Source organism: Pithys albifrons, chromosome 7, assembly GCF_047495875.1.
Source record: "Pithys albifrons albifrons isolate INPA30051 chromosome 7, PitAlb_v1, whole genome shotgun sequence".
In the NCBI taxonomy this organism is placed as follows: domain Eukaryota; kingdom Metazoa; phylum Chordata; class Aves; order Passeriformes; family Thamnophilidae; genus Pithys; species Pithys albifrons.
Genome location: NC_092464.1, coordinates 17622333 through 17634969, shown reverse-complemented (window position 1 = coordinate 17634969; position 12637 = coordinate 17622333). Strand labels below are relative to the sequence as shown.

The 12637-nt window shown below is 39.9% G+C and overlaps 1 protein-coding gene across 2 annotated transcripts in view; it reads left to right on the top strand.

Annotated features, from left to right (window-relative positions):
* GAD2 (glutamate decarboxylase 2) overlaps nucleotides 1-10511 on the top strand; it is a 42955-nt gene extending 32444 nt beyond the window's left edge. For both annotated transcript variants that reach the window (XM_071560395.1, XM_071560394.1), the window contains exons 12-16: nucleotides 1662-1740; nucleotides 3442-3591; nucleotides 5372-5479; nucleotides 7105-7194; nucleotides 7853-10511. In XM_071560395.1, the coding sequence (XP_071416496.1) occupies nucleotides 1662-1740; nucleotides 3442-3591; nucleotides 5372-5479; nucleotides 7105-7194; nucleotides 7853-8026 (601 nt within the window). In that variant the 3' untranslated portion in view covers nucleotides 8027-10511. The remainder of the gene's footprint in view (nucleotides 1-1661; nucleotides 1741-3441; nucleotides 3592-5371; nucleotides 5480-7104; nucleotides 7195-7852) is intronic.
* The last annotated feature ends 2126 nt before the right edge of the window (nucleotides 10512-12637 follow it).

Here is a 12637-nt window from a genome sequence, read left to right as displayed (position 1 = left end):
GCAATTTCTTCAAGCATATATTGGTGACCAAAGCCCAAAATAACTGATAACAAAAGAAAAGTGGTGGATTTTTATTTTACATAGTGAATTTTTTTCTGTGTGCAGTTGGTATGTAATTGAGTAAATAAATGATTTTAGGGTAAATTAAATGTTTTAGACAGATAATTCACATCTGTCTGTTGTCAGTAATTAATCCTTTTTCTCGAGAAAACCCATAGCACTATTGCTACTTAGAGGTCTCTTAAAGAATTTCTGCTTGATTTTGCTTAGGTAAAAATAAAAATTAAAAAGTATCATATCAAAGGAAATTCATAGACCTGAATGCATGTTCAGAATCATTAGCTTTGATGTTGCCATCAGATGACTGACTGAGCTGATTAAAAGCTGCTAAATACTCAAAAAGCCAAGCCAAGTGGCCAGATGTTGCCTATGGAAGGCTGTTCCCTACAGATTTTGCATCAGGCACTTGCACAGCCCCATTTAAATAGCCAAAAGGAAAGCACAGGAGTACTGCCTGATGTCCATGTGAATTTTGAAATTGCTTGCTTTGAAGAAGTGGAAGCAATTTAGCAGGACATTGATAAACCTGGAGCACTGTCTTCAAGTCATACAAAGGAGAACACTGTCAGATTCTAACATACCTCTGTTCACATTGATGTTACCTTCAAATGCGTCCAGGTCCTTCTAAGTTTTCATGTGCCTCAGTTGATGGACTTAGGCCAATTTTTATCATCAAAATGCAAATCACTGCACTAGATGAAATCATGTGCACCATGTATCCTTGATAGCCTGCCAAATAGGATGCAAATACATACATTTATCAGCTAATCATCACATGTAATAATAGTAATTATAAAGTAGCCAGTCAAGCATAACACAAAATTAAAGTAATAAACAACTGGACAATCTTCCATTCAGCCCTCATCATGTTCTCAAATGCCTCTTTTCTAGTCTGTATTGTATCAGCACCCTGTTTGTTCACCAAATTTAGGCTGACAACAGTTTTTCCAACAAATGTGTCCTGAAGGGAGACGGGATCAGACTCTTGTGGCAAGATGGATCAGTTCTGTGCTTATTACTGTGGTTGCCATAGCCAAGCTAAAATTGTGGAGCTATGAAAATTTGCCATCATCAGAACAATGAGGAAAATTGCTTTGGGCCAGGTTTTCTGAGTTACTCAGATTTACTTAGTGATACCCAGAAGTATTTCAAGGAATTCTTAACGCCTTTATGAGCTCCTTATTCAAATCTTGCTGAAATGGGAATCGGAGAAAGTCTGCTAGTTTGCCAGCTTCCTATCTGCATCTTTAATCAGCTGTGCAATTTCAGAAAATTCATCAGTCAAGTGGGTGTTTTCAGAAAGTTTCGCCTATGTTTATAAAGTATAGATGACTCCCCAGAAAGTTTAATACTGATTAAGTTCAGTGGATAGAGCAGTTATCCTGTGGTAAATTGCCAAGATTGTCATCCAAAAACCAGCTAGTGTAGATTAGTCCCGTGAAGGCATTGCTTTCCTAATATCAACCATGGTTATTTTCAGTTTTACTCAGAAAAAGAAAAAAAGGTGCACATTGCTACATGTTTGTTACTATTTCTAAATGCCTCTGTGGTTTCATCACATAGTATGATGTCTTGATTTTAATGTGGTTTTTCTGTCCTAGGGCTAACTCAGTGACCTGGAACCCTCACAAGATGATGGGTGTCCCACTGCAGTGTTCAGCCCTACTAGTAAGAGAAGAGGTATGTCACAGTATATGTGCTTCTCTGCTCCTTTCTGGCATTTTGCTTCTGGAAATCCTGGATACTGTCTTCCTAAGTGTGTCATAGCTAATAATTGCTAATGTGATGAGGATTATAAAAGAAACTGAGAACTAGATCTCTGGTTACGTGCTCATGCTGTGACTGCAAAAGGAATTCAAGCAGCTGTCTAGTAGAAATGGTAGAGCCAGTCAATGGCAGTATCTTCACAGAGTTTTTTGACTTGCCATTTTAAATGTCCATAATTAAGTTGTGGGAGCATAGCTGTGTAACCCCACAAGTTGCTGTGTAGCATAAGACAAAACTGTAGGCAAACTCTGGTCCTCTTGGAATGAGCATGGTATACATGCAGCACATTTGGTCCAGAATCAAGGCATCTTTACACTTTATAGATTTTTCTAATATTCCTACCCAGCTCTGATCTATATATCCACTTAGGAGCACATGGAAGTAAAAATGGAACACTTAAGTTCACTTGAATTAAAAAGTAGACATTTCATTTAGTACTAAAATTTGAATTACCCTTCAAGCCTGTAATTTTCAGATAGCAATCAGTTACTGGGACAGCTGCTATACAACCGCCATTTAATAAACCAGCTATGACAAAGATAGTTGCTGTTTTGCTAACAGCTGTACAACAGATTGTATACAAAATGATTGCACTTAGGAAGGGAGAAACTGGCTTTTATTTGTCCTCTGGGTCAGTCTGTGAGACAAATACTGCTTGGCTGAAGTCAGTACCATCCTTGACCTCTAGTGAGAACAGATGGCTCAGATTAGGAGAAAGTCAGGGTTTTTTGCCCCTCTCATTTTGCTGTCTCAGTTTTCAGTTACATATAAAGATTAGAGTTCACGATAAACAGACATGTTTTGATTCTTCTTGGACTGGAAATTGCTGTTTTAGGCAACAGCCCTAAGGTCTGCCATAAGCTTGGTTGACGTCTTAACTGGAGCCAGAACATGGCTCTCTGCATTTTACTTAAAAAGCTAAAAAGGAAACCTCATGCTTTCATGAGCCAGGTTTCCTCACCTTGTTGGCTTCTGTCCCTCCCACAAAGCTGCCTCTCAGAATGGTATGTTACAACCCAGAAATAGCTGTAGCTGGCTATTAAAGGCCATATGCTCTTCTGTCTCCTCAAAGCTTTCTATTACACTTAAGCATCCAATCTGCAGCTGAGGGCTTTGCAGAAAAGAACTGTTCCTACAAAGAAAAAAACAATAAAAATCAGAATTTTCAAGACCAAAGCAATTGACAAGTGCTGTGATACTATTTAGATTAGTCACCAAATTGTCTTAGTGTGACTCAACCAGAAAAGATGCCTTCCAAGGAAAGGAGGAAAAGGAAATAGAACAAAGGTAAAAATCAAGATCCAAAAATGAATTTAAGCATAATGATGCTAAGAAGCACAAAGTCCAGCTTTTTTTTAAAAAATGCATTGGATGTAGGAGTGGATTACACATTACTGGATTAGGTACCAAGGTGTCTTGGGCACTGAAAGGGATGTGAAAAACAGTTTATTGAGCAACTTAGTCTACTTTTGTCCTTTTTTCTGATCTTCCTTTTGCATTTGTACACATATTCCACCGAATTTGGGTGTTTATAATTTGTCACCCAAAGCAACCCTCAAAGGGGTAGTCACGTCTGTGCTGACATCACTTTGCGTGTGCCTTTGTTTCTGTAAGGGATTGATGCAGAGTTGCAATCAAATGCATGCTTCCTACCTCTTTCAACAAGACAAGCACTATGACCTGTCTTATGACACTGGAGACAAGGCTCTGCAATGTGGACGGCATGTTGATGTCTTCAAGCTATGGCTGATGTGGAGGGCAAAGGTAGGACTGCCTACTGTAGATTTGTTTGCATTAAAATCATGCACACCAGATACAGTTGGCTTTTTTTTTCTTCTGTAATCATAATTTTAGAAAATATCTGTCCTGAATTTCACATAAATAACATGAAAGAAAGAACATTATTATTTTCTGTGGGTTTTATACTTTTAACAATTGAGCTTCAAAGCAGCACAAATTATATTTTGAAACTTGAACTCTGTAGCATTGCATAGCATTTGCTTTGTGTAACTGTAGGAGTCTAACGGCATAAATCATACACCTAGGAATGTTGTTACAAAGATGGCTGGAAACAGAAGGATGTTTTAATGACATTCAGAAATGAAACATGGCAAATCAAGACTGGAATACCTAGTTTCATTGCATGCAGTAGATATTGAAGTCATCTTTTGAAGGAGTAGAGGAAAATTCATCAAAAACTCTTCACCGGGAAATCTGTAAACACCAGCTCTAATGATTAATTCATTCATACTTGCAGAATATTGCTAAATAAGTTCTTGCGTGTATTTATTCAATGTATTATGTCAGGTTGCCTTGGGTTGGTTCAGAGGAGGTGACATCACAGTTTTCATTTCCAGAAAGCCTTAAAGATCCTCATGTTCTTCATTAAAACTCTGAGGAGGTGTGGGAGTCTGTAAAGGAGGATGCAAGTTTCTGTTGCAATAGCTGTTGTGCTAGTTGGAGACTGCAGAGTGGCAGGAGATTTTAGCCACATGTCTCTCTTTTACTCCAAGCCTTTCTCCCAGGGCTGTGCTAGCTCTATCCTGTTTTGAAATCTCTATACACAGAGGGATAATGACATGGACTTTTAAGTCAGTTCTGCACTGCCAGAACAGATTTAGCAGGGACACGCATCTATTACTGGGAGACATTTCTTTTAAAGCCAATTTTTTCAATATGCCTTGTACTGCTTTTTCTCTTCTCACACCCACCTTGTAATATTAAGGTTACAAAATAGGATGTGTGTTTCTTAAGGAGTTTATCTATTCCAGCTGTTTATTCCCCTTCCTCCTTGAAGCTGAATCCTTTGTTTGAGGCATCACAGTTGGTGATGGCAAGAACAATTATGATGTTGCAGAGAGGATTATGACTTCTGCCAGAGAAGAAAAAGCAGGTTTTTCTGCAGCTCTTAAAAACATGGCTTCTGAGTTTATATGGTGTCTGTTAGGAAAGAAGAGAGAAAAACACTACAGAGGCAAGGCAGTATCTAAACAGAGTGTGCTTTTTCACAGGCATCAGACTGGGTTCTAACAGCGTATCTGCCCATTCTGTGCTTAACTAAAAAAAAGGAAAAAAAGTCATGGAAAAGCCTCAGGCACATCACCCCTGGAAGATTAAATTTCTCTATTCTGAAAATAGCAGGAAGCTGCCCATGTGTGGAACTCAGTACCTTCTAGAGACCCTCCTCTGTGCCAGTCCAAGCTGTCCAAACCCACCCTCAGCCTCTCTGCAAAGTCTACTGAGGGGAGTCCTTGTCAGAGGTGTTATTCAGGTTCTCAGCAAAATACTTCTGAGAACCAAGCCAGTACCTAATGTTTATTTTGCAGAGGTCGCTATAGGGGAGTCAGTGGCAAAAGCTAGAGACATATGAGCTGTGCTTAGCAAAGTGCCTGTCATCACAGAGACTCAGATCCCTAATCAGTCTCACAGAGACTTCTGAGAGGTAACTTGTGCTGGTGTGCTGGCAAGTGCTGTGTGGCCCTTTCGCTATTTTGATTCACAAACAGGTATTTACATAACTTCTTTTTTTCATCTCTCTGTAAAGGGAACCACAGGATTTGAAGCGCAAATTGATAAGTGCTTGGAACTTGCAGAATACCTATACAATAAAATAAAGAACAGAGAAGGGTATGAAATGGTGTTTGATGGAAAGGTATGTATTGCAACTTCTTTTTCTCAGTTGGTAACAGTGTTTGCATTGGTTACCTATTGGGGTGCTACCAGCAGATCATATGAAACAGCATGAGACGGAAAGCTGGGACCCTTGCAACAAAACTTGCTTTTGTACCAATACTTCTCTTCTTTATGGGATTCAGGGGCAGTGGAGATGAGACACAGGTGCATGAGTGTTGAGTTTGCTCAGCTTAGCCCCACTGAAACTAATTATTGCTATCTCAGCCTAACACAGCACACACAGACACACAGACACAATTAGAACCAGCTCTTATGTAATAAAACCAAGTTGCAGTTTCCTAATAGCAGGATCTGTTAGGAGTGAGGGTTACAGTGCCCCACACAGCTCCAAAAGTGCAGTTATGCAAAGTAATTTTATCAGCATCCTCAGGTGAGCAGTCACAGGGGACCTGGAATAACATGGGATGGCACTGCGATGCCTGCTGTGATGTGGTGCAGCACAGCAGGGCAGGGGCTAGTGTTGCTTGGGAGCCCAGCTGACTCAGGGGGTAGAAGTTGCATCTGTGCAGAGTGCAAATATCTCCAGAGGTGTTATTTCTGTGGAGGGAATCCAGCTGAAATGCGACCCCTGAATGCCTGGTGTTCAGCTCAAGCACAGTGCCCAGGGCAAGGCAGTGCAGCCTGTGGGTGGCTGTACCTCTGAATGGCACTGAACTGTCTGGTGTTTGGCCATCACTTTGTGGGCAGCTCTCTCCAGCTGTGATGGCTGGGGACAGGCCTGGAGACATCTATTATAAAGTTAACTGGTGTTTTACCTGTAAAAGAGAACAAAGTTAATCACTATGTTTCTTCAGAGATTACAGACTCAAACCCGCATGCCACTATAGACTTTGCTTCCCCCACCTCACGCATCATCACTGAATTTGGTCCACTGGGTCTAATGATGAGTAAAGGGACTGGCAGCAGTAGGAGTTGCTGTAACTCATACATTTAGCATCCAGCAAAGAGGAACATAGCAAAGCAGGCAAATGTTGGGAGATTGCAGAAATACACAAAATGTCAGCTAGTTCTTACTTTATGAATTTCAGCTTAGTGGCCCCATAGACATTAAATGAGCTAAGACACTGTGGTGCATGCATTTTAATACAGCAGCTAGCTGAATCAAATTGAGAAGTAATAAATTCATTAAATGTAAGAAAATCTTAGATTTTCTTATGCACCACCTGTGGCTCCTGTTTACAGAATCAGATTCTATATTATTCTATCATCTAAGAAAAATAAATGCATGGTCTTCACCTCTAAATTATCTGTAATAGACTCTTGCCTTAGCCACACGATCCCTTCAGCCCCCGGAGCAGACAGGATCTGCAAAATCTAGATGCTTCTCAAAAAGGCATAAATATATTTTCCCAGCTGGTTAGTGTGTTTCTGCACCAGATGTGATCTGACACCAGGGGAATAAATTGCTTGAAATTATCTTTCCTGTATTAATAATGATGATGACTCTCAGTGCACCACAATAATGAAAACCATTGACTGCTGTCACCGTATGATGTATGAGAGGGAGGGAAGGCATAAACTTAATTGGAATGGAGATATTATGAGCATTTCTTACAGTGCAAAACATTATTATTCCGTGTTTAGCCTCAGCACACAAATGTCTGCTTCTGGTACATACCTCCCAGCTTGCGTGGTATGGAAGACAGCGAAGAAAGGACGAGCCGCCTGATGAAGGTAAGCAGAGCCCCCTGGGGTATCATGCAGGGAGCAGTGAAACCCTTGCGTGCAGGCAAATGATGTCCCAGGGAACAGTCACCTTGTGATGTTCTGGCAAATGACACTGCCGTGGTTGTTTCACTTCAGGTTAGTCTGGCATCACCTTGCTCTAGTCCCCAAGTTTGGTATTCCCTAGGTTTGCATGATCTCTGGAGCACCTATTTGCTCTGTGTGTGTTTATGGAAGTTACTGTGAACTGCAGTCACAAAACCCAGCAAGTGCAGGAAAAGCTCAATAGTACTACAGCACTCTGGCATATGCAAAGAAAATGGCAAATGATTGTAACCATGTTTTGAATGCTGCAAAATCAGCTACTATGTCCCTGACAGCAATATTGAAAAAGCAGCAGAGGGAAATTTACCCAGTGATTTTAAGAGCAGGACAAAGAAACAGGATAAACTGTGTCTTTTCAATGTGACATTTGTTCTTTAGTGGGATTTAATGTTTTTATCAATATTGGATGTGATTTCATTTCAATGGTTTCTTGTAGCTCTTCATCTTTTGTCAAAAAAAGAAAGCATACTCTTTTAATAATAATGAGGATGATGATAATAATGATGGTAATAATTGCAACAATAATGATCAGCATCACCCCCTGCTTTTTGTTACTCTGCAGGTGGCACCAGTGATAAAAGCCAGGATGATGGAGTATGGCACAACCATGGTGAGTTATCAGCCCCTGGGAGACAAAGCGAACTTCTTCCGGATGGTCATCTCAAACCCTGCGGCAACTCACCAAGACATTGATTTCCTGATTGATGAAATAGAACGCCTGGGACAAGATTTATAATAACTGGGCGTGAGAGTCTGTTCCTGGACCTCTAAGTAGACAATTAAGTTGTCACAAACTGTGCGAATGTATTTGTAGTTTGTTCCAAAGTAAATCTATTTCTATATTGTGGCGTTGGAGTAGAGTACAGTTTAAAATCAAGAAACATGACTCCTTTAAAGTCCTTTCCTGAGTTTTAGAATGCCTCCTTAATAATTAGCTGCACAAAAAGCTGCATTAAAACAAATAAGGAAGAACAGAAGAGATTTAAAATTTTATCCCCAATTTTAACACAGTGATTACTTGAAATTAAAAGCAATTGGACTGAATTATGCCAAAGTTGCCCAAAATTGTGACAAAATCAAATTGGGAGAAGCAGGCGGGAGGGTGGTGAGATGCAGAATATACATGCTGTATGTTTGAAAGCGAAAGGATTTTGCCTTTTTCATAGTATTAGAACAGAATTTCTAATTAACCTATAGCAACATTTCAAATGTATTTAAATAGGTATAGTTTTACAAAAGGAAATATATATATTTAAAAAATCCTATTTTGTAAACTATATATTTTTATTTTATATGGGTTATAAAACTGCAAGGACAGAAGCTGAAAATTAACTAGGATTCTTTTTCTTTTGATGGAGGTGCCTCGAATATTTGTTACTGCTTATTTTAAAATATAAGCCCACAGAATACATCTTTCTCCATGTCATATGGATTGTACATCTCCAGGATTGATTACTGAAAAACCTCAAGAGTACTGCAGCTCTTACAACCACTTAATAAGATCAATTACAGTACAACAATAGAATGCTATTACTCCTAATTATATTTCCCACTTGGCCTAAGCAGACACACAATCAATATACAGTGCTAACCAAGACTGAAATAAGGTTGTATTTGGATGGTTTCTGTGTTCTGTGTTTTAAAAGCCTATTTAAAAACCCCAGACAAACATATGTCTGAATAAATGCTCATTTCAAAACTATTTTTGCTATGAGCAGTCCAAAACTACACGGAAAATTTTAATTACCTGAAATTCCCATTACAAAAATAGAATACAACCTCACAGCCACATTAAGAAAATAAAGACTCCTTATAGGATGTTCAAATCTGTAAGACAAAGCCTAAATTAAATATCACTGTAATCTGAGTGACAGGGATGGTGTCTAAGTGACAAATTGTTTTGTCAAAGGATTCTCTCAGTGCTGGACTCCATCCTTGTCTACAACAGCTTATGAAATTGCAAAAAAAATTGAGATAAGTCTACATCTGCCAAAAAATCAGCCACACAGATCCTCACAACCTTTTTAGAAGCACAGTTCTCGCAGAATTCATTTGCTGCATCAGTCCTTAACATTAGAGGTGTCTCTGGCCTGGAAACTGAAATTTATCCTTTTCCCCCCAACATCTGGAAGTGTTGGTAAGAGTTCTGCGGCTTAGGCCTGTCTACTTATAACCCTACTAAAGTTTTGGTTTTAACTTTGCCTAAATGGCCAGTTTGTGTTTGTAAAGCAATATTGTTTTGCTGTCTCTAAAATACTTGAAGACAAAAAAAGAAGTGCAATGTGGTTCTAATTTAATCTAAAATAGATAAATGGAGTATTGAATCAATGTAATATCATGAGGACATAAAGAGGAAATAAATTGTGTCTGTAATTGTGTTGCCTTTATTGATAGTACTGTTTCGTCACCTCAGACTGAGGCTGTGCACTTTAGATTTAAACTGTACAATGTTGCAAATCAACATGTGTTTCTGGATAAGCTTGTACAATATATTATTGATACGTCATTATTTGTGTGGTAGTAGTATTGACTCTTGATATTGTAAGAACTGCATTCACACCCATCCCTCTACTTCTATCTTTGCTTGGTGTTAACCTCTCTCTCCTTGTCAGCTTTCGGGCAGGCCTCTCACCTCACTTCAGTGGACTTCCATTGCTACCTGCAATGCATAGTGTTGCAAGTCAAGCTGTAGAGGAGATACCAATTCTATCAGGAAGGCCCTCGATGTGACCTTTGCTAATGTGTCAAAATCAGCAGACTAATCACTGAAATACTGAGTAGGGCAGCAAATTACATTCTTTTTTCTGGCTGGGAAAAAGGCAAGCAAAGAACTTGTGAAGTAAAAATAGGACAGGAACAGTGATGAGGGTGATCAGTAACCTGGTTACATCTTGCATGTGCAATTGCGTTTTAAACTGCTAAGTGCAAACAACGTATTTATTAGATGTATGTGCCAATCCAAGATTTACATTTGGTGTTCAGGAGAACCAGCATTTTTTTTTACACATTATTGTATTTATTGCAGCCAGGAAAGAGCGGCATAGCAATCTGTTCTTGTGTTTGACCAAAGTATCTTCTCTGTGGTGTTGATCTAAATCCAAATAAAAGTGTAAAATGTGACTCGGGGTCTTTTCATTAGCAGTGCTGATGGGCACTCTTGAGTGTTTATCACTTGTGCAATTTCGGAACAAGGCCCCAATAAAGAGAATGTTTAATTGCAATGTTTTGTGTCTCCTGCTGGATTTTTTCATTACGAGATGCAATCTGTTAACTACTGTAACATGAAAATACCAATTCCATCACCAGACCCTTTTTGAGGCAATACTCAGCAGTGGCATACAAGGGTAGATCTGCCATCTGGTATTCTTTTACCTTATCTTTACTAGATAGATCTAGTTGCTTTTTTCTCCTCAGTCAGGATCAACTTTTTTATGTTTTATCTTTTTGTTCCATAAGTACTTATCCCCAGATTAACCATAGACTGAAATCAATCTTCAGCACAGCAGTGAAAGCAGTCAGAGCACTTGCCAGGACAGCCCAGACTATACAATGGCAAAAATTTAAAAGGGCCATGAAGTGAAAAAGACAACCAATAGAAAAATTAAGATTTTAATCATGATGTCTCCCTTGGCCCAGGGCCACCTTCTGTCAAAATCTGCCCCCTGTATGCTCTGTTTTCCTTCCACCTTCTGAAGTGTTGCCCAGTGTGATGCCAGCAGTAGAGAAAGAAAATGATTAATACTATGCTGTCAAAACAGCAGCAGTCAGAAAGCTTATGCCTGCAATGGGATTTTTTTTTTTGTAAATTCTTTATAGCAGAATTTGAGATTAACATCTATACTGACTACCTGCACAGAGCTCAGCTAGGAGATCAGTAATGGAGATACAGGGAGTGAGAACATGTGTGGCTGTTACTGTCCTTACCTTTCGAGTACTACTCTCACAGGAGTGCATGAAGCTTGGGCTTTGCTGTAAACCTGTTCCCCCCCAAGAGCTGCATGAAGCCTCCCTGAGAAACTATGGGTTGGAACACATTTGCCCAGCTCTATTTAGCTCTATTTAGTGCTTAAGACAGGCAGAGAGAGAGAGGTGCAAACATTGGCACAAGATTTTGAAGTCCATAGCTGTAAAGAACGGCAAGACTATATGTAAAAGTCATTGATTTGCTCAATACTCAGTAGTTAATAGCTGATGCAGGATTAGTACAGGAATAACAGCATAGGTGAGCTCTCCTGCAGCTTCTGCAAATCCTTGACCCAAAGTCCATGTTGGTCAGAGCAGAAGAGTGGCTGCGTGGCAGATGAGAGGCTGAAGTTCTCAGCCCAGGTGGTCTGACAACACAAAATGGACCACAAAGACATCGCTGACATGGTGATTGGTTCTCCATGATTTTGGCTCCTCCGAAACGCTGCTTGCTCTTCTGCAAATGTCCTCCAGAAGAGACCCAGAGGGAATCCCTTACCTACCCACAGCTCCAGGGAAGACAAGTACCAAGTTAGTTGCATTGAACTCATGTTCTAGCATGGTTAAGGAAGGAACAAAGCACGACAGAGCTCAAGAAAATGTGTATCTTTTATCTGACTGTTATGGGTTCACCTAGGTGGGCCTAGATTTGGGCTCTGAAGTTTGGATTAGGCCAAAGCTGTCAGCTGACTTGAGCTGGGCTGAGCTAACAGCTGACCTCTTCTAGCCAGTAACTTTGTATTCCATACCACATTATGACATCATCTCCAGGGAAGTAGGAACCAGTGTGAGAGTGGTTAAGGCAGTCACTTCTCAGCCCTCCTCTTGGGAGGACACACGATGCTGTCCCAGGGGGGATGGAGAGGACCAGGCCCACCACTGGCTCACAGGGTATGTCAGGAAAGTAAAATGTGTTGTTCTGGGTCCCTCCTTTCTGCTTGAGTTTGTCTCCCAGGGGAATAAGGTTTTTCTTAAGTAATGTGTAGTTAGGACAGTAGAATTTGTGTGTTCGTTAAGAAGTTGAGGTGGGGAACTTGTTGTTGCAGACTTGTGTGAGTGTATATTTGTACTCTCTTCTAATTGTCTCTTTCATTCTGTGAAAAATATATGTAGATTTAGTATAAATGCAGTTTGAAGTGTTTTTTTCTTTCCCCTCTCTGTTCCTCCCTTTCCCTGGTGTTAGGAGGGAGGCTTTTCTCTCTGTGCTTGGGGGGGTTGGCAGTTGCTTATCTCAAACCAAGACACTGACTTAGCCAGGCTAACTGCCAAGTAGAAAATCATTCTAGGTAGAAAGTGAGTCCCATTGAAAGCCACAGAACACTTGTCTTTAATGTGTTAATGTCTTAGACTTAAAATGAACCATCAGCTTTATACCTGACCAACC